At 37.0% G+C, this 13,614-nt stretch overlaps 1 protein-coding gene across 11 annotated transcripts in view; it reads left to right on the top strand.

The window, feature by feature from the left end:
* FHIP1A (FHF complex subunit HOOK interacting protein 1A) overlaps window positions 1-13,614 on the top strand; it is a 92,079-nt gene that overhangs the window by 53,499 nt on the left and 24,966 nt on the right. For all 11 annotated transcript variants that reach the window (XR_016465740.1, XM_090138527.1, XM_090138520.1 and 8 more), the window contains 4 exons: window positions 532-763; window positions 1,682-2,308; window positions 6,931-7,089; window positions 8,514-8,600. Coding sequence is in view for 10 of the 11 variants with exons in the window: in XM_090138527.1 (XP_089994653.1) it covers window positions 662-763; window positions 1,682-2,308; window positions 6,931-7,089; window positions 8,514-8,600 (975 nt within the window). In the remaining variant the exon portion in view is untranslated. The remainder of the gene's footprint in view (window positions 1-531; window positions 764-1,681; window positions 2,309-6,930; window positions 7,090-8,513; window positions 8,601-13,614) is intronic.

Here is a 13,614-nt window from a genome sequence, read left to right as displayed (position 1 = left end):
ATTCAGCAGTTATTTCCAACTCTTTAAGGTAAGCTTTCTGACAGAAGCATTTAAATATTTGCAATTCTATTCTTCTGATACTGTTTTTAAAAATGTAGGACTAACTTGTGTGTTTTTTTTTGTTTTTTTTTTACTTAAGTAGTCTATTCAACATTAGTTATTAAGGCACTCTGAACACAGTTGTGTTTACATGACAGAAACATAATGGAAACATAAAACTGTAGTGTAAGCCTACAGTGCTTACTGCATGAGCTTGACGTATATTTGAAAGGCACCTTTGTTCAAAAGACCTGCTTGAGGATTAAAAAATATTACATGAGGAAAAGTCTAAGGTGGTGGTCACGTGTAACATGCTTAAAAATTTCCATCCTCCAATTGAATTGAAATGAAAAAAGGTTTTAGTGGTATCTTGAAGTAGATTCTTTGTGTGTGTGTGTGTGTGTGTGTGTGTGTGTGTGTGTGTGGATATATATACACGCATAAAATTTGATGTATATTGATGTGTTTTGTTTCGTGTTTTTTCTTAAACAGAGCCCTGTGGATACCGAAGCTCAAAATGGGATATTGATCTCTTCATGATGCTTGGACACCTTCCACTAAGAACAGCATTTTCAAAGGAAATTCAGCATGGCGTAGTGGGTTGACCTTTGGAAACTTTATAATGTCCTCTGGAACTAGTATCAGAAAAAATCAGCAGGGTCTGAGCCTGCAGGGGGTTGACCCGGAAACTTGTATGATAGTGTTTACAACGCACTGGGCACAGGTAATTCTACTGAGTTTTATTGATCTGAAGTAGGTTGTATTAATGGGAATTTGCTTCATTCTTACTTCTGGGGTTATCCTGAGTTTCTGAGGAACGCGCATCTTTCATGCAGAACATGACATTGAACTGACTGCTGCAGAAAGGGGCAGTAGTGTTTCTGAGATATTTCCAGTGTTAAAGAGGTGTTGTTCAAGAGCCATCTTTTGCCACTTAACTGCAGTTAAGCACTCATGTTGGGGCAGGAGCTGTTGTTCCATTGTGGTTTTGTGGCAGTTATCCTCCACAAAAGAACTAAAGGCAGTGGCTTTTCACAGATAATGAGCTTTATTGATTGCATGCAGAATAGAATTTAACGCAGGGGTTTGAATGCAGGGATGATAATTATTACTCAGTCTTGAAATGTATATTGAATGTTGCAAGAGTTTTGGGGCAGTGGTGGCCATTTGATATCACTGAAGATGTGGCAAAGTGAGACTAGCTATGTGGGCTTCTTTACTATTGTGAATCACCTTGGCATGAAGGACAAGCCCTCAAGCCCTTTGATTTTAGCCCTCTCTGACAGAGAAGCTTATTGCAAATGTTAAAACTCAATTTCTGAAGTCTTAAGAGAACCTAGTTTTTTAATGCTTAAGAGAAGTTCACGTTTGCAGCAGCAAGACAAGTGGCAAATTTAGGTCCTTATAAAAGTGGAAAAAAGAAAAAAGAAACAAACACTTAAATTTCAGTCTAGGATATCCAAAACATCTATGTGTAGAAAGTCTGACTGACAGAAACTAGAAGTATAAATACAATATATATCATTTTGTTTTAAGTTCTGTGTTATGAATTTTGAGGGTTTTTTTTTCCCTTATGTATATAAGTAAGTGAATATTTTTAAATGTATTCTCAAATGATTTATCTGCCTTTGTTTATTTTTAGGTTCTAAAAATCTTAGAGAAACACGATCCTTTGAAAAATACTCAGGCCAAGTATGGTGCAATTTCACCTGATGAAGCCAGCACTGTTCAGAATTATGTGGAGCACATGCTTTTCTTACTCATTGAGGAGCAAGCAAAGGATGCTTCGATGGGACCCATTCTAGAGTTTGTAGTCTCAGAAAACATAATGGAGAAACTTTTTCTTTGGAGCCTGCGGCGAGAGTTCACTGATGAGACAAAAATTGAGCAACTCAAAATGTATGAAATGCTGGTAACCCAGTCTCATCAGCCTTTGCTACATCACAAGCCGATCTTGAAGCCTTTGATGATGTTGCTGAGCTCCTGCTCAGGAACAGCTACTCCAACAGTGGAAACAGAGCTAGTTGTCCTCCTGAATCAGCTCTGTTCCATAATAGCCAAAGATCCTTCCATTCTAGAACTGTTTTTCCACACCAGTGAGGACCAAGGAGCTGCCAATTTCCTCATATTTTCCCTCCTGATTCCCTTCATTCATCGAGAAGGAAGAGTAGGCCAACAGGCTCGTGATGCACTGCTCTTCATTATGTCCCTGTCAGCAGAAAACAACGTTGTTGCAAACCACATAGCAGAAAACACCTATTTTTGCCCAGTAAGTTGTTCTTGCTTGATCTTCAGTGTTAAACTAATCATCTTTATTCGTCTTGTCCTGTTCTTTCTTTTCTGATAAAGATGTGTTGTAACATACTACTACTTTTAGTTCTGCTAACAACTGTTTTACAGACATAATGCTGTTTAAGCCAGGCCTGATTGCAGATGCAGTCTTGTTGCTTGTTTCCATATCAGTGCAGTTCCTTTCCTTTGGGCCCATGCAAATGGGCCCATTTATTTATTTGCAGTCAAACAGTGAGTATAATTGGAAAACTAATAGGAGTAGAGCAGAACTCTACAGGGAGGGAATCTAATCTGGCTCACTCTAAGGACTCTGTAAGATTTTGGGAGTGAAGGGAGTAGGAGAAGTGAACCATGTTTTCTCAGGTTGTTGATTCTGGTGGCAAAATTTGTTTACACCAATTATGTATACCATACTGTAACATCAGTTCAGCAGTCCTGTAAATGGTAGACTGGCTCTTTGTCACAGATCTTGAGGTTCCAAGTGGCTGTCTTGGCCATAACACCATCGGTGCTACGTAGTCTGTTACAAAACTTGGTAGTAATGTTGCATTGTTAGATCTGGCAAATCAGTTGTACTTCACAAACAGAATATCTTAGTGATTAAACAAATACATTTTCTAACAGCATTGCACTATTGCAATGCTTCTTCATGCCTGCTCACAAAAATTGCTTTGAGGTCTGCAATGGATGGATTCAAAACCAAGTATCATTCTGCAGAGAAGATGCTCTTCTGCTTTAGTTTTTGGCCTGCCCTTCCACCTCAATGTTTGCACAGTGGTTATTCCAGCCATCAGTCCCTATTTACTCTCAGATTACTGTGTTCCTTGAGAGTTGTGCAAGCTTGCAGTCTGGAGGAAGCCTGTACGTTCCAAAATGAAACTTGTAAATGGCTTCCTTGGTCACCTGTAAATATTGCATCAAGCGTCTTGTGCTGAGAGACTCCATTTGACCCTATTTAATGGATACTGCTAAAAATATGAACTTGGTAGTTAGATTGTCCCTGAGACAATCCTGAGATACAATTATTGGATCCACGCTATAACTTTCATAATTACATCTTCCAATTAATTAAAAAAGAAAAATCCTTTTTACGCTGAAGATAAAAGCCAGCTATATTAACCTTCAAACAGCAGGGAGCCATGATTGACAATCATTCTAATTAAGATGGCCTCTTGTCAAAATGTGCTAAAATCGGATTTGTCTGAACTGTAATGAGGCTGGCCTAAGTCTGTAATAAAATTTTAATGCAGTGCCATAGAATTAGCTTGCTGGCACAAAATCTCCTTTTGAGTTTGAGTGTGATGAGCTCAAGTACTGGTTTGTTCTGGTGAAAGATGGGAATGACGTTGCTGTACATCACTGAAATCAGAGTAGCTGAACCCACATCTGCACCACAAAACAGGTAGCACAGTCCTTTGCTGATATGGACTGCATTTGAGTATCACTGTGGTGATGATGTCTCAGGTTCCTTGGCTAATTGGTTGCTAATACATTGAATTTTCTATACTGCCCCCTTACTGCATAGTGTAAACATGCCCTGGGATATAGTCTGGCAATAAGTCTGCTGCTTCTTATGTCCAAATCTGTGCCAAAATGAACCCGCAGGCTTTTTTGAAACTGTATTTTGAGCTCACTTCAGTTTGCAGCTTTTGAAAACTGGATTGTCTGTGGTATTCAAAACTGAAGGTGAGTGAACTACAAAGGAGGAAGAGAACAGGCAGCAGTGAGGAGACTTCACTAAGAAATGTTTTTAACATGGAATGTGCAGACAAACTATTAGGCAAAGTTTTCTGTATCTTTGGTCAAATCATTTTATCATGTTTTGACCTACAGCTTTCCTAAATCTGTGATTTAAGGTGTTATGGTTTATTATTATGATAGGAAAACAGTGTTTACATAGAATTTTGAGCAGGATGGCATCTCGCAGCTTCTCCATGAAACTTTGTCTTTGTAAATGCACCACAACTTAGAAAAGCAGATATTAAAGCAGAAAGAAGCGTGGCTGCAATGAACTTGAGAAGTTCAGGCTGTACAGATATAGAACTACAAGTGTAGGAGGAAAAAGAAATATTAGAGGCAAGAAATTTATACAGATGTGTAAATAAGATGGCTGGGTAGCAAGTGATGATATATTAACATCACAGCATTTTGTTTATGTAATGTGTCCGAGACAACAAATCACAGTCAGTCACACAGTGTCTTCCATGAACCAAGACGAAGATCCCAGTTGAGGAGATTGTTCATAAAACAAAAAGACTTGTGACCCAGTGGTGAAAAAGAAGCAATTGGAAAGGCTTGTAAAAGTGGGTAAGCCTGTAGGACTGCTGTGACAATTCTTAAAAAAATCTAAAATCTAGAAATTGGAAAGGATGCTGTTTAAAGTAAAACAAAAAAACCAAAACCTATTTTACTCTCTGGGATGTGAACTCATTCATTTCTTTCCTTTTATAATGATTTTCATTGATAATTGTCATCTTCTGTTAAAACTCCATGTAGCCTGTATGCTTGTATTATTTAGTATGGCTTCTCATAAAACATGAAGAGTTCTGCTAATAATTTCAAACAGTAGTTCTATTTATACCATATTTTTCTACGAAAATTTTCAAATGCTTTTTCTGTAAATAGAGGAAATGGCTTCCATTGGCCATGTTCCTCAGTGCTTTAGAAATGTAATTTCACATAGAGCCATTTGCTACTTTGTACCAAAAGTAATCTGTCACTTGTTATTTCAGTAGGTCAGACAGCCTAAAGAATTTCTCACCTGAAGACATGGAGTGATTGTGAGCTTGCTGCTTTAGTTGCAAGTAGTGTAGTTTGTCCAAAGTCAGTATTGTGCTTCAGAACTAAACTTCCCCATCAAGGAGAAATGCATATGGAATTCTGTTCTGAAAATCAGGTTGCTTTCAATGAGAGTGTGTATTTATAAATAGCAATTAAGTTCTAAACAGACAATGGAAAACCAAGTTTGCATTAATTAACTGATTGCAACACAAATGAAACTCAAATTCTCCATTTGAAATTTCTTCCTTCCTAGAATTTTCTGAAGTCTGGGTTTGTGAGTACAAGTGTGCAGGGGGGTTCATATATTTTTGTAGGTCTGCTGAGATCCTCATGTCTTCCAGCTTTGAGTTCTTCTACCAACACCGAAGAAAAAAGCTTTTTGATTCAGAAGAATATGATTATACAAGTAAAGCTTGTGCTCAGTGACTTCAGATTTTTGGTTTCTTAGTATATTTCCTGCAACCTTTAATTGTTATTTTATATATATGTGTATATATATACAAACACGTATATGTAAAACACATATTTTATATTTATCTGTTTGTGAAAAAGTAGTTTTCCACAGTAATTTTTTTCATATTTGCTTAATTATGCCAAAAGAAATCCTCCCAAGTTACATGATTTTAGGAATAGATAAGGTTTAGAAGGACTGCCTTTGTCCAACTAAGTGAGTTAGTGTATGTAATTGGTTACACTTGCATGTCATCGGGACCTAAATCCCTTTGGTTGTTGAGCTATACATTGTCAACAGTTTGTTTTCTAATAGATGAAACATTTGTGTTTCCTCTGGGCTTTAACTTTATATCCATGTAGACATCAAGTAGCTGTTTCTCAAAAGAGGAAAAATTCCTGCAAGAGTATTGAATGACAGCTAAAAAGACTTCTATCAAGTTGTGTCTTTATACCCTTAAAATGAGGATCATCTTAAATGTGTCCTGAAGTTGTAGAAAATTATGTCAGAAGGGTAAAAATTATAGGTAATATTTCAAAAGTTTCCAGCTTCAAGTAATAATAATAATGGAAAGCTTGTTCTGAAACTGCCAATACTCAAAATATATTCAGTACCGTGTAAAAAGCTTGTTGGAAATTTGCTTTTTGAATTGTAACTAAAACTTATAACTAATCTACAGGAATCAGCTGTAAGCCTTAATAGCACTGCAAACTATGTCTGTGTAGTTACTTATTTCAAGTCTTTATTTCTTCTCTTTTCTTCCAAGTGAATAAGAAAGGTTGATGAAAAATTGCATGTAGTGTGTATTTTCTTTTTTGTGACGTGGACTCAACTGAATACCAGTATCTATGAATAAAAGTCAAGATATATCTGTGGCCACTGTGAGGCTGAACTTCACTTTTGTTGATGGGGACACTTCCCCCACTGTTTGTTTTCTCCTTTTTCCTACTGAAAAAACTTCATGGATGCATATGTAGATGGTAACATGCAAATCACCCCCATGTAACAGACTATAGAATATGACAGTGATTGCTTCTTCTGGAGGGGGTTGAAGGGAAATGTAAAATCATTTTATAACCATTTAAAAAAGAAATTGTCATTTCTGATAAAGATTGTAAGACAACCTGCTCTTTCCCATCTTTTTCTCCCAGATACCAGCTCCTGGAAGAATTACATTATATAGAAGACTCTTTAAAATACTCATGTTTTTATGCCACATAACTCTTTCAAGAGGAAACTGAATTAATCGTAACACTCTCTCATGTTACTAAAACTAGCAAGAGAAACGATTTGTTGTGTGGCAACGCTATTGAAACAGATGAACGTTTGGGAAGTTAACTTATTTCTCTTCTGTTTTTGAAATACAGGTGCTGGCAACAGGGCTAAGTGGCCTCTATTCATCTTTGCCTACAAAGTTGGAAGAAAAAGGAGAAGAGTGGCACTGCCTGCTGAAAGATGACTGGCTCTTGTCACCTGCTCTTGTGCAATTCATGAATTCTCTTGAATTTTGCAATGCTGTGATACAGGTAATGGAGCAAAGTTGGAATAGTGGTTTTATAAACTCTGCATTTTTTTTTTGAATTAGAGAGTTTATTTTCATTTATTAGTTATACCAATAGACGTTACTTACAAAGGGAAGGCTTTGTGCTGTTTGTCTCAGTTATAAGGATAAATTAATATGTTTTTGGTTTTCAGATGACAGATGTTAATGAATTCAGCATAGTTGATCAGACTCTTGGTATTTTATCACGTAATTGGGAACATCTTCTGTATTTTCAAAAATAAATAAAAAAAAATCACCCAAGTGTTACTGCATTGTAATGCCACTGTTGACATGGAAAATAAATTGAATGCTTTTAAATATGGGGGAAAATAGTCTTTACATATTTAAGCATAAAAAAACACCCTCTTTATATCTAAACTCTCACAATAGTATACAAAAGAAAACAGTCTGTTTCACCTTGCAGTGTACACTGCATTAAAAAGAATGAAGTAAAATACCTTCTTAAGCAGAATTCAGCTATCTTTCTAGGAATATAATTTCATTGTAGATTGGCCTGTATAGAATCCACTCTCAGTTCCTAATGATTATTTCTTGATTATTTTTTTTTCTCCCTCTTTTTTTGGCTTTAATACCTTACTTTGTATTGCTTTTAAGGATATAGATCCATATAGAGCCCTCATCCAGTATTTTATTTAAGTATGTTGTAAGTTCTATAGAAACAGTGGGTATTTGTGTTACTTGAAGAAATGGCTGAGTAGGACTGAAAATTGAGTCACATTTACTTTTAAGTAAAAGATACATTTTAGTGAGATGCTTGCAAAATATAATTGCAAGCAAAGGGAAAAAGTAATGCCTCCTGTTTTACTGTGTTGGCCCACCGTGTCAGAGGTGGATGTTGGTGGTACAGCAGTTGAGGTTCCTGCTAAGATTCTGTTGTATTTTGTTGCCATGGTGGGTGGTGTGTTTATTCTTACCCCAATAGCTAGAGAGTACTTTTGTTTATTTACTATTGAAACATAGATAAACAGCTATTCTGTTTTTTCTTGTTGTAAAAGGACAAATTAATGATGGCAAATCCACCTTCAAACGACTGTGACAAGGTTGCAAGAATTAAATTTAGAATTTCAAGTCTTCCCTTGATGCATGGCATGCAGTCTTTGCTGTTTGTCTGTTCATCTTTGTCAACCTGCAGGGAGATTGAGAACTCCTGTTGTCTAACTTTGGCAGGCTTACTCTAAGTAAACACTGTTGCTGTATTTTCTTGGAGGAACAAAATATCTTTAAGAATCCACATCATAGAAAATGTTTATATGATGGATAAATGAGCATGTGTTTTTTAAATGGGAAAATGTTTTGGTATTGGATAGAAGTAGTATCTTCCTTGTCTTGTTTGCAGTCTCACCGGTATTGTTCTCTGTCTTTCTCTTCCATCTCTCTTCCCCTTAGGTGGCACATCCCTTGATACGTAACCAGCTGGTGAATTACATTTACAATGGATTTTTAGTGCCAGTAATGGCTCCTGCACTCCATAAGGTCAGTGGTGAATGAACCTGAATTAACAACAGGCAAAAGCATTGTGGATAATGCCCATGTAAAGACGCTATTGAATATAGTATCAGTAGTGAGTTCTATATAAATGAGTGAATGCTTTCTTTCCATACTATGTATTTACATTATACCAGTTATTAAGCAAGAAGTGGATAAAAAGCATTTAGGATTCTCTAAAGAAATGAAGAAAAATGTTTTAGTACTAAGTTGACATCAAAATCGATGAACTTTTAGACGGAATTTCATGATGGCAGACATATTTCTAGGAGGATTTTTTCCCAAAAGGGAAATGTTCAGTTAGGAAGAAATCCTCCTGGAGATCAATAAATATTACACTAATTTTATCTAAGATGGTAGTGGTTTTTGTGCTTCCTTCTTGCAGTTGCTAAAAGTATTTTCATCAAGTTAAGAAGAAATGGGTTTGATGTCAGTTTTCTGATGTATTAAAGCACAGTTTATATTAGAAGAAAAAAAACTCTTCTGAGTTTTTGGGATTATACTTCACAAAATATTCCACTCATACTGGTGACTGTGTGTGTGTGTGTGTGTGTGTGTGTGTGTGCAGGTGTTGGGTAGGAAATTGGAGAATGTCATTAGTAGTTGTCTTTTTCCTGAAAAAAAGAATATCTTGTTTGAGGAGAAAAAGCAGGAGTTACTGAGAATAAAAATCAAGACTGTTTTGGCTATCCACCAGAAGTTGCTATGACAAGAGAACTTAGTTTTTAAATGTCTACTAATTTTTCCTAAGCCTGCCAAGCAGAAAGCAGTACACTTGTTCAATTTATCAGAGGCCAGTGGAATGCCTTCTAGTGTAGGACTTGTCTTGGCAGTAAGTAATAAGCAGTATAGAACTGTTGATAATTCAGCAGACTTCAACCATTCGGGAACTTGAAAAGGACTGACACAAAATCTGGCTGCAATCCAGATCAAGTTTGTAGTTTGTCATTGAGATAATTCACCACCCTACCTGGCAGTGTTTTTTTTTTTTTTTATTTTGCATCTTGACTTTATTCTGTACCGGCTCTGCAGAGTACAATCAGAAGTGAAAAGGTTGCCACTTTTAGGTCAAGGTTATGGATTGCAAGTGAGATGTCAGAATGCAGCCATGGGATTCTGGATTTAGTGAGTATTGTGTTTGCCTCTAAAGCATTGAAAACAAATTTTAGGGTTTTTGAATAGTGCAGCTGAATGATATATTTACTGGTCGGTAAGAATGCTAACTTCCTATTAGTTTAAGTATTCTCCTTCTGATGCTATTTAAGACCTTTCAAATACGCTGTTCAGATTAGGGTTTTTTTTCACATAATGAAAATTCTTTTGAACTTCATTTATATATTCTGAAATTGGGTGAAATCATCCTTCCCTTGAAAGTGGAAGTGTTGGCTGCTAACATATGTAAGCTTCAAGTCTAGGTCTTTCCTAAGCCAGTACATTCTGTTGGTTCTTTTTTTCTTTCAGTAATGAACCTCTTCTTGATTAGCATAAAGTTTGACCTTTTTCTCATAAAAAAATAACTATTTTATGTATTTAAATGCTAAACACTTTCAATGAAGAAGATGGATTGCACCATCTAGTGGATTTGATACAAGGGTCTGTTGTCTGCGTGACCAAAAAACCCATAGGAAAAGGAAATGTGTAAAGAGAGGCACCTTCAACCTCTTCAGTCTTCTTTTAATTTAACATGAAATAAATATTTTACATATTTACTTTTGGGACAGATCTCTCTGGACTAAGACAGATGCTGTAATAGCTCTTTCATATACTTTAGTCATTTGTAGTTGCCATTCAAAAAGTCCATGCTGAGCTGAGGTTAAGCGTCATCCGTCTGGGGACTGTATTGTTACAATTAACCTTTGGGTTTTACTCTTTTAGTAAAACATAGGAAAAAATCTCATGGGCCAAAATGAGAGAGAGGCCAGGCACATCATGGTGTTTTTAAAAACAGAAATACTTTGATTAAACACAAGAATAAAAATGCATCTTGAACTGATTTTATTATTTTTAACTTGATAAAATTTGTTTAGTATCCTAGAATATGGTATTCCTGAGTTGCTCTAACTCAATTCTGGCTTATGAGTTCAAATATAGTGAACATAGGAACATGGCATAAAAGCCTTATTTGGAAGACAGATCTGCGGAAGGTTAGAGGGACTAAGAAGATGGAGAATTATTGGTGCTTCTTCCTGTTCGTGTAGATCTTATTAGTAGAATTTAATTGGTATGAAACAGCTGCTTCTGATTGATAACTCTCTGTGATAGGCATGGAAGGAAGGAAGGAAAGGAGTCCAGACTTCATTTGGCATGCAAGCCCTAACATCCCACACCCAATCTGTGTTAGAGCCTGTGGTTCTAACTTAATGCAGAATTCAGAAAGGACATGAGCTTTTTGCTCTGGCATACTACTTCAGACTTGTTCTCTATGTATTCTAATTTTCCTTCAAGATATACGTTTTTTGAGTACAGCATGTCTCTGCAGCGAGATGCACTTGAATTTGTTCTTTTTGAAAAGGCATCTCCCAGTTAAAAATGCATACGTCTAGGAAAGACATCTTCAATGTTTTGTGTTCTCATTGTGATAAAATTTGATTTCTGTTTAAAACATCAGCAACATTAACAAATCATACTAATGTGACTTCCTGTCTGATTCACAAATCTAATTTAGATGATTCAAGTATATAAAATAAAATAAACCAAGCAGGCATACAAGCAGCATTTGATAAATTGTGTAGCAAATAGCCTCATTATCTTTTAATCCCTCTTAGAGCAATAGCAACATCAGTTTGCCTTTGCAACTGATGTAGTCAGATAAGAGGAGTATGTCTGGTACGACGACAGTTACTCTGTTTGGATTGAAGCAGAGACTCCTCTGTTGTACTGGCCAGACTCTCATTCTTCTCTCTTTACAGAATTGCAGCGTGGCGGAGACTGGCAGGCACCTCTGGAGGTCGTCCTGTCTAACCTTCTTGCCCAAACAGGATCAGCTAGAACAGGTTGTTCAGAGAAGCGTGCTTTCTGTTTGCTTGCTTCTGGTTGTTTTTTGTTGCTTTTTTTTTTAATGTCAAATTGGAATTTTCTGGATTTCATTTATTGTCATATGGCTTTTTGTTCTTTCAGTGTGCGTCACTGAGAAAAGTTTTGCTCACTCATTTTTGCTCCTTCCCGTCTTTCATTTACTCATGATGCTGATATCCTGCTGAGCCTTCTGTTCTTCCAGCTGAGCAATCCCAGATCTCTTAGGATCCCCTCGTATGATAGATGCTCCTATACCATAATCAGCTTTGTCACCTTTGGCAGGACTTGCTCCAGCTTGTCTGTGCATTTCTTGTCCTGGTTATACCAGCACGCTAGATGCATCTTAGCAGTGCTGGGTAAAAAGGAAGGATGCCCCTCAGCCAACCTTTCGAGAATGCTTCTCCTGATGCAGCGCAGAGGGCTGTCATTAATCTTTGCTGCAAAAATGCATTGCTTACTCATAGCCAGTTTTTTGTCCACAAGGACTTGCACATTCTTTCCTGAAAAGTTGCTTTCCAGCCAGTCGGTTTCCAATGTATAGTTGTCTTGGAATTATTGCTCCCCAGGTGCAGGGATCTGCATTTGTATTATTGAACTTCCTATTCAGACTGTCAGAGTTCTTCTTCTGGCAGCACAGCCATCCATCAACATCTCTGCCCACTTTTGTAACATCTACAAGCTTACAGAAGGATACACTTCATTTGATCATCGAAGTCATTATTGATGATACTAAACTGCACTGGCCCCAGTGTAGACCACTCGTCACCAGCCTCCAGCTGGGCTTTGCATTGCAGATAGATCACAATCCTTTGAGCCAGGCAGTTCAGTCCACCCCACTGTCTATCTACCCATCATTTCATCTGTGAAGATGTTGTGTAAGGGATGGTGTCAAAAGCCTTTCAAGACAGACTTCAACTGCTCTGCATTTATCCATCAGGCTGATCATCTCACTGTAGAAGGTGTCATTTCCCCTTTGTAAATTTGTCTGACTGCTTCCAATCACTTTCTTGTCCTTAATGTGTTTGGAAATGGCCTTCTCTTCTCCCAGCCTGAAGCAATGGACAATTCAACAATATTTTCGTTGAAAGTATCATGGCTTTTCAAAATTTCAGTATGCAGTTCAAGGCTTTGAGATTTGTGTATTCGTGGTCATGAGACGTCTGTAACATTTATGGAGTAAAGCAATAAGCTCTCCTTATTGTCTGCAACTTTTTAAGTGCAACAGATTGTCCTCGTACATAATTGCTATGCACGTGGTTCACTCTGTGATAAAAGCAGTATGAGAGTGTTGAGAATAGTGATGCATTTCTATGAGTAAGTCAGGGGTGGGGAGACCATTGTCAACACCACCACCACACACCTCTGACATTGCAGGCCAACATAATAAAAGAGGAAGCATCACTTTCAGAGCAACTTAGTGTGATTCTATGTCTTAATTCAGCGTGAAAATAAAATAATTAGCTAGTTCGTGTTTTTTTTTTTTTTTTTTTTTTTTTTTTTTTTCTTCTGGTTAAGGAAGTTTCAAATTTATTTGATTAGGTACCTAGCTTAAAATAGTCTATTTTTCACAGTGAACTCTCCCAAGGTTATGTAGGTAGCAGATTAACTGCAGTGTGCTTGAAAAAAAACCAACAAACATGATCTAAGTTTATGACTCCCTAATTTCATTTCTCAGAGATGTGTCCTATATATAGCACGTTTTTGTAGCCTAAATTCGTACCTGTTCTGTACTTGTCTGTTGCCACTTTGTGTGGATTATCCCAGCCACCCACATAATGAGCAGTTGACAAATATGTTCATACCTTAGAAGCTGCACTTTGCTGAGTGGGTAGACAGCCCAGATTTGTGTTGTGAAAGTAGGAATATGCATTAGCTGGCTGCAGTGAATAGCCCTGCCTTATCCTTTGTTTGGTGTTTATTGTACTTCATACAGGGGAGTTACCTCCCTTGCTGCTGTCATCTGATTCTTGAGAAATGGAAGCAAGTG

This window comes from Phasianus colchicus, chromosome 4 (genome assembly GCF_987193195.1).
Source record: "Phasianus colchicus chromosome 4, bPhaCol1.hap1.1, whole genome shotgun sequence".
Classification (NCBI taxonomy): domain Eukaryota; kingdom Metazoa; phylum Chordata; class Aves; order Galliformes; family Phasianidae; genus Phasianus; species Phasianus colchicus.
This window is presented reverse-complemented; position numbering and strand designations above follow the sequence as displayed.